At 40.1% G+C, this 16,201-nt stretch overlaps 1 protein-coding gene across 2 annotated transcripts in view; it reads left to right on the top strand.

Moving 5' to 3' along the window:
• Nucleotides 1-14,984, top strand: part of bmp7b (bone morphogenetic protein 7b) — a 164,051-nt gene extending 149,067 nt beyond the window's left edge. Inside the window, exons 5-8 of one of the 2 annotated variants that reach the window (XR_009645463.1) lie at nucleotides 2,420-2,496; nucleotides 4,507-4,617; nucleotides 9,168-9,432; nucleotides 14,858-14,984. Coding sequence is in view for 1 of the 2 variants with exons in the window: in XM_060835925.1 (XP_060691908.1) it covers nucleotides 2,420-2,496; nucleotides 4,507-4,617; nucleotides 9,168-9,317 (338 nt within the window). In the remaining variant the exon portion in view is untranslated. Of the gene's footprint in view, nucleotides 1-2,419; nucleotides 2,497-4,506; nucleotides 4,618-9,167; nucleotides 9,552-14,857 lie in introns of those variants that run through there. The other variant, XM_060835925.1, reaches the window with a different exon arrangement.
• The last annotated feature ends 1,217 nt before the right edge of the window (nucleotides 14,985-16,201 follow it).

The raw sequence follows: 16,201 nt of genomic DNA, 5'->3' as shown, positions 1-16,201 counted from the left end.
CAATGAAGAAATTTCTCCTTGTATCGGTCTTAAACAATAAACTCTTTATCCTGATGTATCGTAGACTCTCCAACTGAGGGAAACAGTCCTCTAATATCTACACTGTCAAGCCCAAACAGAACTCTAAATCTTGCAATGAAATCACCTCTCATTCATTTAAACTCAGACAGCAAAAGCCCAATTTACTGTGCATTTCATAGGATAAATATCTTATCCCAGGAATCACTCCAGTAAGAGTGGTTTTACTGTGTTCCTCTGCCATTGTATGATCAGTACAACAGCAGAAAAACAGTTGTTTGAATTGATTTTTAAAAATGATTTGCTGGGTGCCATGGCCTGATTTCTTGTTAACTCCATACTTTGTTGCATCAATGGGAAACTGTTTTGGTATTTGAGGCTTTGCCGAAGTTAACCAATTCCGATGAAGGCCTTTAGCCCAAAACGTCAACACACCTGCTCCTCAAATGCTGCCTGACCTGCTGTGCTTTTCCAGCAACACACCCTCGACTCTAATCTCCAGCATCTGCAGTCCTCACTTTCGCCTAAGTTAATCAATTGTCTGTCACAGTCGAAGATGTGGTACTGGAAAACCACAGCCGCTCAGGCAGCATCCGAGGAACAAGAAAGTCGACATTTCAGCCATGAACTCTTCATCAGGAATGAGGCTTGTAGGTCAAGGGGGCGGAAAGATAAATGGAAGGGGAGTGGGACTGGGGAGGAAGATAGCTGGGAATGCGATAAGTCGATTGAAAGTGATAGGTCGGAGAGGACCTAGCATGTGCAGTGAGAGAGAAAGAGACTGAGATCCTTGTAGAGGGAGGAGGAGAACTTCTTCAAGGTAGACATCCTTGGAAGAGGCTTTGCAGTAGAGTCAGACCGACCCTTCGGTACAACCCGTCCATTTCAACCAGATATCCCAACCCAATCTAATCCCACCTGCCAGCACCCGGCCCATATCCCTCCAAACCCTTCCTATTCATTATACCCATCCAAATGCCTCTTAAATGTTGCAATTGTACAAGCCTCCACCACTTCCTCGGGCAGCTCATTGCATACACATACCACCCGCTGCGTGAAAAACGTTGCCCCTTAGGTCTCTTTTATATCTTTCCATTCTCACCCTAACCTATGCCCTCTAGTTCTGGACTCCCCAACCCCAGGGAAAAGACTTTGCCTATTTACCCTATACATGCCCCTCATAATTTTGTAAACCTCTACAAGGTCACCCCTCAGCCTCCAACACTCCAGGGAAAACAGCCCCAGCCTGTTCAGCCTCTTCCCTATAGCTCAAATCCTCCAACCCTGGCAACATCCTTGTAAATCATTTCTGAGCCCTTTCAAATTTCACAACATCTTTCCAATATGAAGGAGACCAGAATTGCACGCAATATTCAAACAATGGCCTAACCAACGTCCTGTACAGCTGCAACATGATCTCTTAACTCTTGTACTCAATATTCTGATCAATAAAGGAAAGCATACCAAATGCCTTCTTCACTATCCTATCTACCTGCAACTCCACTTTCAAGGAGCTATGAACCTGCACACCAAGGTCTCTTTGTTCAGTAACACTCCCTAGGACCTTACCATTAAGTGTATAAGTCCTGCTAAGATTTGCTTTCCCAAAATGCAGCACCTCACATTTATCTGAATTAAACTCCAACTGCCACTTCTCAGCCTATTGGCCCATCTGGTCAAGATCCTGTTGTAATCTGAGGTAACCCTCTTCACTGTCCACTGGGAGAAAGTAAGGACTGCAGATGCTGGAGATCAGAGTCAAAGAGTGTGGTGCTGGAAAAGCACAGCAGGTCAGGCAGCATCCAAAGAGTAGGAGAGTCAACATTTCAGGCATAAGTCCTTTGTCAGGAATGAGATTTGTTGGCCATGGAGCTAAGCGATAAGTGGGATGGGGATAAGGTAGCTTGGAATGCGACAGGTAGATGAATAGATAATCCTAGGTCCAAAAGTGTGGTGCTGGAAAAGCGTAGCCTGTCAGGTACTAAGGCACTATTTCAAAGAATAAGAGAGTTATCCGTGATGTCATGAACAACATCAATCTCTCAATCAATATCTCCAAAACAAATTAACTGGCTGTTATCACATTGTTTTTGTGGAAGCTTGTATATAAATTGATACTCACATTTTACACATTATAACAATGATGACACCTCAAAGAGTACTTTAACAATTGCTAAGAGCCCAGTAGAAATGCAAGTTTTTTTCTTCTTTTCTCTTTGTCCTCTAACCTCTTCAGTCAGCAAAAATTGACGAGCTTCTTTCTAATTGAGAAGTGTGGGTGCCTTTGAACATCCAGCTCCACCTGATCATTATCTGATGCAGGACCTTAGCAGAGATAATTGAGGCACAGCTCATCCTGATACTTAGTTGTTAATGGCCTCTATTTTTTTCTTATTACTAGAGAACGGTAGCAGTGACCAACGACAGGCCTGCATGAAGCATGAGCTGTATGTCAGCTTTCGTGACCTAGGATGGCAGGTAACTCCAGAATATAAAGAATTCTTCAAAATGTTTTCTTGTCTCTGTCCAAAATCATTTCAGAGGCATGTTTCCAACTAGAATAGTTTTTTTTTTATTTATTCTTGTTTCACCTTTTAGCCAGAACATCTCTTACAAAGAGCAAATTCTTCTACAACATGCATATTAGTGAATTAATGCATCTTCCATTTGGAGCTAGCCAATTGTCCCCTTGAGAGATTTCCATCTGCTGTCAGATATTCGTTTTATCTTTTAAATTCTCACTGAGATTAGTTAACATTCTTCTCATTCCTGGTTGTGATGGGCTTTAATGTGCAGAGTTTGCAACTTTGGAATCCCATTCAGACTTTTGCAGCTATGTTGTAGTCAGTAGTCAGCTTAGCTTCACTGGTAATACTTTTAATGGGTTTGTAGGTTTCAAGTGCAACTTCAGGACTTCAGTAAGCTATAACACTCCAGTAAAGGTCTGAGAGAAAGCTGAGGTGCTGTTCTCTATTCAACATTAAATTTAAAAATAGGTTCAATGGCATTTGGCATTTTGAAATTTGGAGTTTAATATTTTTTCTAATAATTGTCCCTGGTAATGCATATGAATGAAAAACATGTAAAACATATTTTAAAATATGCAAATTAAATATCCTGTAGAATCAATGCCTCAATGTTTGAAACTAAATGTTGTAGTGACCCCTTAAAAATGCTCCCAGTACACCAATAATAAGGATATAGAACTGGTGGAATCCCCACAATATAACATGTTAGATGTCAGCAATGTAAGTGCAATGACTTTAATCAGCATATAAAATTAATGACGGAGACTGGTCGGATTGTCCTTCATTATGTATTGGAAGAGGGAAGGTCACTTCTTTCATAGCTGACACCACATACAATTGCTCTTTCCACCAGTTCAATAAAAAAAACCAATAGTTTATGCATTACTTAAAAAGCTACAATCCTAATTTGCTCATTACTCTCGAACTGTAAAATATGCGGCTGAATTAAATTTGTGTATTAGAAAAATGCAACTTAGATTTTCTGACTGGCATGTTGTTTTAGTGCTGACTGTAATCTATTTGAATAAATGTTTTAATGATGGCACAGATAGGGAACTGAATTTTAACTTTCCATTTCTGGAGCCTGATTTCAAATCTGATTCGGGCTAATGAGATAAACATCCCTTCAGTCTCTACCAGTAAGCATCTCATGTGATTCAACTAGAATTGAATCTCAATTCAATTTCTATGGGCACGGTGCATGGGCTAAAGTGGTAGCTGGGGTGTCTTACTGATAGAGACAACAGTATGACTGGTTGCTGTGCGAAACTGACCATTATCACATTGCTGCAATAGGGTAATCATCAGAATTAGGTTAAGGCATGAGTTTGGAAGAGGAGCTCTACTTTGCTGACCTACAATTGCTTGAGGTTGTCTGGAGGTGTTCCTTTCCTTAGCTTTAATATCGTTTACAATATCAATGGAGATGCACAGAAAAATTGAGCTCTCAAGACAACTAAACATTTATAACATTAAAAATTGCTGTGGAGGTTGTTATAATTACAGAACAACAGTTAAATCTGAACTCCAGTCTAACATTATTCCTCCTTTCTTTTGAGTGAATGCTGTAAATAGTTTTTTTTCTTTTTGACCTTCACTCTGAAACTGATATTTTAAATCAAGGTGTGCTTTGTTTGCATACAGGATTTAGAAAACACTGAGTAAACCCAAATCTAATCAGTGATGATTTGGAGACAGTGGTGTTGGACTGGGGTGTACAAAGTTAAAAATCACACAACACCAGGTTATAATCCAACAGATTTATTTGGAAACATAGCTTCCAAGGTGCTGCTCCTTCATCAGAACCACCTGATGAGGGGGCAGCGCTCCAAATGCTAGTGCTTCCAAATAAACCTTTTGGACTATAACCTGGTGTTGTGTGATTTTTAGCTTTATTCAATGATAGCCATATATAGAAGCTCTGTTCTGATACTATGTCCTCTTTATCTCCTTCTTGAAGGATTGGATTATAGCTCCCGAGGGATATGCTGCATACTATTGTGAAGGAGAATGCTCATTCCCATTGAACTCATACATGAATGCTACAAATCATGCAATTGTTCAAACGCTGGTAAGTGTTGGATGTCAAGTAAACAACATAGGAAGAAGTAATGGGTATAGCTGAAGTAGCTTGGACCGTTACGTTACCACACAGGATAAACCCTTCTGCTAATTTAAACTAGACACACAGAAAAGTTCACCTAGCGCCTGAAATCTATTTAATTTCGATGGGCAAAGAACTATCTCAAATATCACTATTTTTAAAAAATTAACAATTTTATTACAACTATTTACAAGTTCTTTCTCTTAAACCTATTTACTGGTCCGATAAATTCCCTCTTAAATTTACAGCAAATTAATTTTCAAAACCAGATGTCATCTTCAGATGTCGAACTTCTTCTGTAGATTCCTCTAGGTCATCTTTGGTCTTCTGCTGCACAACTTATTGACAGGTACCTTTCAGAGCGCCATTCTGGTGGCGGTCTGTTATGCTTGGCTGCTCTTTGCTGTTCTCCTCAGTTATTCAAAATACCCAATTTTATATATCACAAAACATCGGACCAGACCATTGATTTGATGTCATCCAAAACAGTAAAATTAAAATTCCACAGGATTTTGGGTATCTGGGAAATAATTTAAACTGATTAGCTGAATTTGAATTTGAATTTGCTGTGTACCAGGCAACGAAGCTCCAGCTATTTGCAACCAAATGTTACATTTTAAAATTTTTCAGCACACTGTGCCAGCCAGAACTTTCAGTTCCCTTAAATGTACAGCATATGTCTACAACTTCATAACAATGCACTGGACCAATAGTTACTCTGATGTAAACCAGTTCCGGAAACAGCTACGGTAGAGTATGAAATTTATGAAACTGGCACCATGCAACCAGCAGAGAATAAAATATATCAGTTAGATTAGGGTGAGAGAAAGGGAGACTTTTCTTCTTATCTGCTGTTTTGCTTTCCTAACTGCTTAAACAGATCAGTCGGCGCAAGAGTAGACCAAGAACCAAGAGCTGGGAGATTATTAAGGGATTAACTATGATGTACCTGGGATAAGTAAAATCAGATTGAATATGACAATAAAGTTAAGATAAAAGAAGTACGTTTACATAATTCAAAAAGTTAGCAAGTAAGTCTGTAAATTTAAGTTATGGTCAGCTGAGTAGAATGTGTGATCTGTCATATGTGGGAGGTCAAGGACACTACCAACATCCTGGATATCTTCACATGCAAGAATTGTTCCTAACTGTAGAATCTTGGTAAATGAAAACAGAAATTGTTGGAAAAGCTCAGCAGGCCTGGTAGCATCTGTCGACAGAAATCAGAGTTAACATTTCGGGTCTGATCACCCTTCCTCAGAAGCCAAAACGTTAACTCCGTTTTCTCTCCACAGAAGCTGCCAGACCTGTTGAGCTTTTCCAGCAATTTCTGTTTTGTTTCTGATTTACATTATCCACAGTTCTCTCTGTTTTTAATCTAAGTAGAAACTTGAGCTTTGTGTTTCGGAGCGAGAGCTATAACAAGAGACACTATGACACATCTGTGAGGCTGAAATGTTCATGGATAGCACATTTAGACATGTGGTCACATTGGATCTCAAGGGACTGGAGAAAAGAAGGGAATGGATAACCACCAGGGAAACAAAGAGAATCAAGCAAGTGATGCAGGAGTCCCTTGGGGTCCTCCTCACAAATCATTTTTTTTATTTTGAAAATTGATGAGAGTGCTGGTTCTTCATGATATTGCAGAAGAAGGTTGCCTCCCTGGTGCTAAGGTCAAGGATGTTACTAAGCAGCTGCAGGGCATCCTGAAGATATAGCTTATGGTACATGTTGGTACTGATAACATAGGTTGAATGAGTGTTGAGATCTTGCATCAAAAATTTTAGATATAAATGAAAGAGCAGAACCTCAAAAGTTGTAATCTTCGGATAATACCCAGTGCCATGTGCTAATGAGTAAAGAAATAGGAGAACAGGGCATATGAATATGGCTCAAGATTTGGTACAGAGGGAGGTTTTTAGATTTTTGGAACACTGGGAATTTTACTGGTGAAGATGATACCTCTACAAGCGGAACAGTTTGCATCTGAACCAGATTGGGACCAACATCCTAGCGGGTGGGTTTGCTAATATTCTTTGGAACAGTTTAAACACTTTTGATAGATAAAGAGGATGCAGTGTTGGTACAAAAAGGATGCAGCATACTTTTAAATGGCAATCAAGGCAGAGGGAGATCAGCTTGAGTTTCAAAGAAGAAAGGGAGGTTGGATAATATGAACTTTAATGCTGGGAGTACTATGGGGAAAACAGAGGAGTTAAGGCATGGATTGATACATGAAATTGTGATGTTCCTGCCGTTACAGAGATGTGGTTGTCACAACTTAACATTCTGGACTACAGGATCTTCAGGCAGGACAGGGGAGGGTGAAAAAGGGGAGCTTGTATCATGGGTGGCACAGTAGTTAGCACTGTTGCCTCACAGCACCAGGGACCCAGGTTCAATTGCAGTCTCAGGCAACTGTCTGTGTGGAGTTTGCACATTCTCCTTGTGTCTGTGTGGGTTTCCTCTGGTTTCCTCCCACAGTCCAAAGATATGCATGTTAGGCGAATTGGACGTGCTAAATTATTCATAGCGTTCAGGCATCAGGAAGCCCTAGCAAACCTTGAATCAATGAGTGTCAGGAGGCAAACTCCGCCCTTGAGCCCCTCCCGTCCAATCACACAACAACTCCAGAACTCTCTTGTCCTCACCTTCCACCCCACCAATCTGCAGATACATCGTACCATCCTCCGCCACTTCCGCCACATACAAACAGACATCACCACGAGGGATATATTTCCCTCACCACCCCTAACTGCATTTCGGAGAGACCATTCCCTCCGTGACTCCCTTGTCAGATCCACACCCCAGTCCCAACACTTTCCCCTGCCAATGCAAGAAGTGCAAAATCTGTGCCCACACCTCCCCCCTCACCTCCATCCAAGGCTCCAAAGGAGCATTCCACATTCAAAAGAAATACACCTGTCTTCCACACGCATCATTGACTGTATCCGTTGCACCTAATGTGGGCTCCTCTACATCGGGGAGACAGGTCACAAACTTGCAGATCGTTTCAGGAAACATCTCTGAGACACCCACACTAACCAACACTACCGTCTTGTTTCATTGGGTGATTAGAAGCTGACATATTTTGGATGCCAAAGTCATGGTTAAGGAGTATACATGACAATTGCCTATGTAACATGCCCAGAGATGTTAGTCCCCATTTTCCACTACAGAAGTCATTCAGAGCAAGCAAGAGTCACATCCTCCAGGTGCTTGCTCTTGTTTCCTTGCCATATTTTCCAAGTGTCTAGCTTGTTTGGCGAGTTGATAAGATGGGAATCTAAATATTAACAAAGCAAGTTTGGCATTAGCAAATTGTTTGACAAGAATTCATCCCCATCAATTAACATCTTGCTGCTGCCGAGCAAGAGTCTTTCCAAATTGCTTAATAAAAAGCCGAAAAATGATGTGAGATACTCTCAAAATTACGAGGAGCCCAACTGCATTTCTTGCCTGATTTTGCCACGTCTCTCCATAGCGACATCACTCGTATCCCTATAAGATTGCACCCGAAGAATCTTAAAATCAACTGTTCAACTACCCAAATTAATGTTAACCATAACCTTCTCCGAAACGGCCAGGATAGTTAACCATCCACTTGTTGAAAACTTTGAAGACATTGATCTGAAATATATTTATTTTCTCTTTGGACTGTACTCTTATTTTTAATGCACGAATATATGTTGCGTGTAATTTTTGCATTTACCAATGAATAAACTGACTCTTTGTTAACTCAAAGAAAGCCTGGATAACTTGGCTCCTTTTAAAACACAATTTCATTTGGCAGAAAGATATCCACAAGGAAAGGAACCAGCTTCTAAATTAACCTTGTTGGGAACAACACAGGGTGTGGGTGAATAAAGAAGGGTAGCTAGATCATCACTCCTCACCCAGGAGCCTAATAATTTGAGATATGCTATCTAGAATCTTAACAACTGGGCAACTCAGCTGGAGGTCTGGATATAAGATAACACCTTTTTATTTGGAGATAGTGATTGGAATCAAAGAAGTTAATCAAGATGAAAACGTTCAAACATTGGTAGTGGATGGAGAAGTTGCTTCTGTGTTTAAGGAATAAAAGAGAGCCTACAGGCTATCCTGGTGGTAGATATTGGTGTCGGGAGGGGAAGACAAATAGGGACAGGAAACATTTAGGAGTGGGAAAGTCACGTTTCAAGAGGGGAAAACATAGTACAAAACCAGTAAAATTAAAAGCTGGGCACACTAAAGTTCTGTTTTCGGGTATGCAAGACGCGTCTCTCTGGTATGTGCCTCTTCCAAGTTTTTTATTTAAGCACTAATTAAATATGGTGCTGGAAAGCAGCTTCATCTCATCTAGAGTCAGTGGTTTTAGTAGATGAAAAACTTGTGTCAGATGTGGAATGATGTTCTGTCTTCTCCTGGATGCTGCCCAACAATGAGCTTCTTACTTAAGTGAGCTGTGCCCATTGTTAAATGTTTTTAAATTTTATTTGAAGCATTTTTTTCTCTCTCAATTTTATGTTCAGGTTCATTTAATAAACCCAGAGAATGTCCCGAAGCCATGCTGCGCTCCCACACAGCTCAACGCCATATCTGTGCTTTACTTTGATGACAGCTCAAACGTTATCTTGAAGAAGTACAGGAATATGGTGGTCAGAGCGTGTGGCTGTCATTAGCACCAGCCATGAAGAACCTCCATCTGATGGATGTTGGAAAGACTGCTAGTCATGGACCTCTCATGATATGTCAACTTCTCTAATGATCTGAAGTTGTTTAAAGGAATTTTTAACTGTAAATTGAATTATTTTTAATGATTTCAATTTTTTAAGAATGATTGTACATTGTCTTTCTATAATTAGAGCAAGAATGGCAAAGTTTCTGAGTAAAGGATTAAACAACACAGAATTGTAGGAAGTGCTTGGTGGTAGATTTGGAATTTTTATTGGCGAGAGGATTTTTCCTGATAGTTGATTTATTCCTCTTTGTTACATAATAAACAGGAAAGCAAATCCATACACAATGCCTTAAGATCAAGGTAACTGGATACTTTAGGGTTAATAGTTAATTGCGACCCATAATTTCACTGGAAGCTCAGCAGTTCCAAGACTGATTCCATGGAAAATTCTGGAACTATGGTAAAAACAACTTTTCTACAAAAAGAAGTATTTTCTGACTAACCGTGCAAAAAATGTTTTTTTTCTTAAGCCAGGGATACAGAAAACAGCAATTGCCTTGAATATTAAATTAGCAGGTACTGAATTTAGGGGCAGGGAGGCCGGCTAGTTGATTTTGAGCTTATGCTGAGTTAACTGATGTTAACAGGGAGTGATGGGCGCTAAATTTGACCTTAGCGCTTCTTGGAGGTGGGGGCAACAGACTGGCAGCAGGAAAGGGTGATGGGGAGGCTGAAGGAGAACTAGCAGGACTCTCTTTGGTGATTTTGTTCAAAGAATTTCACAGTGTGTGAGGATCTCAGTTATGATAGGCAGTAGTCAAATGGCTGAGATACTTAATATTTTTGTCCCATGTTATCAGGGATGTTCCGAAGTATTAGATCAGCCTCTGCAGCAAGGGTCAGTGGCCAAGACAGAGGTGTGTGCAACTCTTAACCTCACAGTTTGGATGGTAACCTAACATAATAGATAGTCTCAACCATCTTAACATCCAGGACATAAGGCTGAAAATGACACATAGCAGATACAGTTGTGAAAACTGAAAATAAACATCTTGAAGGTTGATTGTTTTGTTTCCTTAGTTACGGTTAAAATAGCAGCACTGCAAAAAAGAAATATTAACACAAGTGTGGAGCCTTAGGCAGGTCACCTGAGGTTTCTTCAGTTCCTTTTAGAATACAGTGCACAGTTCTGGTCTTTATATTATTAAAAGAATACAGCGATACTAGAGAAGATATGCAAATGATACACAAGGATGATGCTAGAACAAAGGGGTAGACATTTCTTAATAAAGGCTGAACTGACACAAAATTCATGTGTTCAGAAAAAGAGGTTCAGGGGTCTTTGAAAATTTGAGGTTTGAGAGTGTAGACATATAGGAAATGTTTCCACATGTGGTTAGACCAAAACCAGAAGCTGTAAATATAACACAGTCACCAATAAAATCAAGAAGAAAATTTAGGAGAAACATCAATGTGGAACCTGCTGAAGCAAATTGCAGAAATAAATTTAAGGGAAAGCTAGTTCAATAAATGAGGGAGAGAGAAATAGAGTTATACTGAAAAAAAATATAAGAGAGGATGATGCAGATTAAAAAGATTGCTACAAACCAGTTGGGCTGAATGCCCTTTTCAGTGCTGGATCCCCTATCTAATCAGAAGCATGTATAAAGGTCATTTTTATGAGTTAGCAAACAAAGAGCAAAACTAGTCTCTATATTCCTCTGTTTTGCCTATTAAGTTGCAATCCAGAAACCTAGCATTGTATTACATTTTCGCCTTCCAAAACGTTTATTCAATCATTATTCAGAACAAAAAAAAATCTTTGATTATCCACAATAATGTGAATTTGGTTATTCTATTTATGAACAACAAAAAGACAGCTTGCATTTATATAGCACTTTTAATCATCTAAAACATCTCAAGGTGCTTCACAGAAGTATAATCAAATTAAATGACACTCAGGAAAAAGCGAGGACTGCAAATGCTGGAGATCAGAGTCAAGAGTGTGTTGCTGGGAAAGCACAGCAGGTCAGGCAGCATCCAAGGTTCCTGAAGAAGGACTTATGCCCGAAACATTGAACTTCCTGCTCCTCAGATGCTGTCTGACCTGCTGTGCTTTCCCAGCAACACATTCTCAAAATGATACTTGGGCAATATTAGGGCAGATGAGCAAAACCCTGTTTAATAACTTAGGTGTTGGGAGGATCTTGAAGTAGGAGATGAAGATTAAGAGCTAGAGAAGTACACGGAACGAATTCCAGAGTTAAAGTCTTAAACATGTGAAGATTCAGATGGCAAGACTTATGATTAAAGTAGGGATGAGCATTAGGCTTGAATTGGAGGATTCTAGGTTAGAGTGGTGTTGGAAAAGTGCAGCAGGTCAGGCAGCATCCGAGGAGCAGAAAAATCATTGTTTTGGGCAAAAGCCCTTCATCAGGATGCTGTTCTGATGAAGGGCCTTTGCCCAAAATGTCGATTTTCCTGCTCCTTGAATGCTGCCTGACCTACTGTACTTCTCCAGTACCACTCTAATCTAGACTCTGATTTCCAGCATCTGCAGTCCTCACCTTTGCCTGGAATAGGAGGAGACCAGGATTGTAGGTTTAGAGATTACAAATGTTGGGTTGAGAGAGGCTATGGAGGGCTTTAGAAATAAAATAGAATTTTAAAATTGAGTTACTGCCAAGTTGGGGTATTCTTATCCCACTCTTTACTCTGGATCTCCACAATAATCTATACCACTTCAATTACTAATTTACACTAAGACTACAAACATTGAGACCATATACATCCATTACATTATATTATGATGAGATTGAGCTTTAAATCAAATTTTCACAAAGTATACAAAATCTAGTTTACATTGCTCTTCAAAAATCATTTACCTTCTAAAATTTGGTTGCTTCCAGATTTTCATTTTTATCATGAATCTGGAAAAAGCTCTACTACGTTGCTGTTACACAAACCTTTTCTGAATAAAGCAATCATTCAACCTTCATGTATTTTTAAAGTTAATTCAAGATCTATATTTTGAGTAACATTTTCAAGGTCCTGTTTTTCATTTCTGCCTCATCTTGTTCAGTAATCTCTCACAGATCAGGTAGCCCTGCTATTTTCTTGCAATATTATGGCTGTTGGGCACAACAAACACATCTTTGAACTTGCACTTATTAACTTGGAACTACATCATTTAAAAAAAAAATTTAGATTCCCTATAGTATTGAAACAGACCCTTCGACCCAACAAGTCCACACTGACCCTCCAAAGAGTAACCCACCTAGACCCATTCCCCTTCCCTATATTTGCCCCTGACTAATGCACCTAACACTATGGACAATTTAGCATGGTCAATTCACCTGAGCTGCACATCTTTGGATTGTGGGAGGAAACCCACGCAGACAGGGGGAGAATGTCTGTGTGAAGTTTGCACAATCTCCTCGGCAGGAATCAAACCCAGGTCCCTGGTGCTGTGAGGCAGCAGTGCTAGCCACTGAACCACCGTGCCACTATTTAGAGATAGTTCTGCATTATCTCTAAATAGCAACAGAGAATTTTACAGAGAACCACGAATGATTCTCAAATAATCATCCGTCTATGCACATATTGTACCTTGTCACTGATATCAGGCTGCAGTTCTCCATGGAAATTTAGTTAATTCATTTTGTGTAGTCACCCAAACTTCTCTTCCAACCCTGAAGGGCATTAGTGGACCAGATGGGCTTTTCTGGCAGCGGTCATCTTCATCCCAAGCTTTAATCGGATTGAAATTCCACCATCAGATGTGCAGGCCAGATGAATTGGCCATGCTAAATTGCCCAGTGTTAGGTGCATTAATCAGAGGGAAATGGGTCTGGCTGGGTTACTCTTCGAAGGTTTGGTGTGGACTTGTCAGGCTGAAGGCCTGTTTCCACACTGTAGGAAATCGAATAGATTTCATTTTAGGGATCGTCATGCATTCACGTAGATGGGTTGTCAACAATATGTACATGGCCCGGTATTTTAGGGTCAAGTGGCGACAGTGTCCATTGGCCAAAGATTCAGGGATAACACCACCCAGGACAGTTATGAAAGCCCCTCATCCTGATTTTACTTGCAGCTCCATTAGGACCAGCCCCAAGAGCCAAGTGGATGGAGCAGGTGGCCACTGCTTAAGACTGCAACTAGGCAACAGGAGTAGTGATAGGAGAGATCTTGGAACACCATTCCTGATGAAGGGCTTATGCTCGAAACGTCGAATTCTCTATTCCTGAGATGCTGCCTAACCTGCTGTGCTTTGACCAGCAACACATTTGCAGCTGTGATCTCCAGCATCTGCAGACCTCATTTTTTACACATAGGTAAATATAGTTGAGCTCATTGGGCCCATTCAGACGCGAGTGAGGTGAGTCTAACTTGAATGCATGGTTAGTGCTACCATGTGGATGCCCTCTACCACTCTTCATTCATTAAATATCAGTGCCACTCTGAAGAGCCACAATTGGCCTAATGACAAATGTAAGGACAAAGGATCCTCACCTTCACTTTCCTGAAACCAGCCTTCTGAGCAAGTGGAAGTAGCTTACATAGCTTTGCAGCTTCCCTCTGCTGACGTTGTGGAGCTGGGATTTTTTTTCAATGCTACATAGCCTAGAAACAGCTAAAGTAAACGAGCAGAGGCTCCAGCTTTTCTCCCCACATGTGTAAACCTCCATAGAGCACATAGAATGGACACAGATTCATCAATAAGCACGTAATGCCCCTGGCAAATATCGACAAACAAAATATCAATTACCTCAGCATATCCAAGCACCCCTGTGTGCCTCGGTCATTCAAGGTGCTAATGTCTGTAGTCTTATAGCGCCAAATCAACTTCCCAGTGAACCAGGTGGGTATGAACTGTCAATGGATGACAAGGCACCTGTCACCCCCATCCCTGCATGACACCACCAACCTCCAGTTCCAACAAGCCTATGTCCTTTTATGTTTATCATGTTGCTGTGTGTATTAGGAATGCCTTACATTCAGAGTGGTAATGTACAGAATTTATGTATGGTATCGATAGCATGGCTGCGAGAGCAAGTTTGAATTTACGCTGCTCAGATAGGGATGCAATGTGCCTGCAGTGACAGGAATTAATGGAACTGCAATGTATTTTGAGAAACACTGTGCAGAAGAATGCTGTGCAAGTCATAGTATGTGGCCACTTCCCCAACATGCCTTCCTGCTATCCTGGATCATCCTTGTCCATTACCTACAGATTCAAGAGATCTCATTGCTTCTGCTTGTTGCCTAGGCCATTTTTATGCATTCCTGGTTGGGTGAAAAAGCTATCCTCTTCCTCTTGTCCTTGAGAAAATTCACCTCACTGCAGCTCCCAGTCTCTCCAACTAACAGTAAAAGACCGAGGGGTCAGCTTTTTCAGGCTTCTAACCCTCACATGTGTGCTGCTGCCTAAAAGTTCCAAGTCCCTTCAGCCTCTCTGAGCATAGCACCTTTAATTAGAAGGTGAGTTCTGACTTGTTTTGCTTTGGAAAATAATAAACAGGAAGCTTGCTGCTCTAGGTTGCAATCCAAAAATGGTCTTCAAAGCCAAGAAGAACACTGAATTGAGAAGATCCCTTCCATCACAACTCTACACCATCCAGTTACGGAAGAAGACAATTGGTAGGCTACTGACAATGAAAGGCCAACAACATTGGATGTAATAAATTATACGTTACACATAACTCATTTCTCTTAACACATACTTGTCAGCCTATTGACATTCCTGGAGAATGGCATATATGGTACATAAATTCCATTCACCAATTTTGTTATTATAGCTTACTCAAGACGACCTCTCACTGTATCCATTAGAATCCATTTAATAAAACTATGCATGAGATCTTTGTAAGTATAAAGATGTCAAGGGCCAATTATTATGAAGCAAATTACACCACCAAAGAAGAAACCAATAGAAAATTTAACAATCAATAAATAATTTGCAAATGGGTGTAGCAAGTACTAAGATATTCCTTGCATCAATCCAGAATAATTATTTATGCTTAGTCCAAATATCAAGCAGATGTAAATAAAGTTAGACTGGGCCAGCAGTAGAACCCTCTGACTTTAGAGTGCCATCAACTCATTTTGCCCACAGTAGTGTGCTCCTTGATCTACTGAATAGACAAAATTGATCTTTCGGCATTGCCTTTAACAAGTCTTAATACAGCATTAGATCCCAGTTGCAGAGACGGTTAACTTTTATTTTCCTGAGAGGTATTAGTGGCAGGGATACCAGATATCGACATTCAGTATCAGATTTATCACAATGTTTAGAAGCCGCTGCAGTCAGATGATAGAGAGACTGGAGTACATGCTGTTATTCAAAGCTCTTCATTTAAGCATGTACATATAAATTAAATTCAAATCAGCTTCATATGTGATACAATCTAGCCTACCATCTTCACCTGGTTCTAGTTAAACTATGGTTTGTGAGATCAAATTTAAAGAATAATGTGGCCTATAAACTGGTTTCAGTCCAATGTAAGTTCATTTTAAACTTCTTTCTTGACTACAGCCACCAAATTACTACAAGTGCCTGAGTTTTCTAAGCTGCAGTAACTCTGTTCATGGTGAACCTATAAATACAAGAGCTTTTAATTGAGACCAAATCATTTGGTTGCTGTGTAATGTCAAGAGTGTGAGTGTATATAATATTTTATGTAAATACTTTTTCACAGAAAAAATATTTATTTCTTTAGTGGTTTCAGATTCTTCCATGTGGCCCATACCAAGATGTCATTGTGCTCTGTATGAACAAAATCCTTTCTATTTAAAACCATATTTATTATAAACTGGACTGGCAGACTGTATATACACAATATTGTTCCATCCTCAACTTTGAAAAAAGGTTTTGTTTTTCAA

This window comes from Hemiscyllium ocellatum, chromosome 15 (assembly GCF_020745735.1).
Source record: "Hemiscyllium ocellatum isolate sHemOce1 chromosome 15, sHemOce1.pat.X.cur, whole genome shotgun sequence".
Lineage (NCBI taxonomy): Eukaryota > Metazoa > Chordata > Chondrichthyes > Orectolobiformes > Hemiscylliidae > Hemiscyllium > Hemiscyllium ocellatum.
The sequence above is the reverse complement of the archived record's forward strand: the minus strand, read 5'-3'. Positions and strand labels throughout refer to the sequence as shown.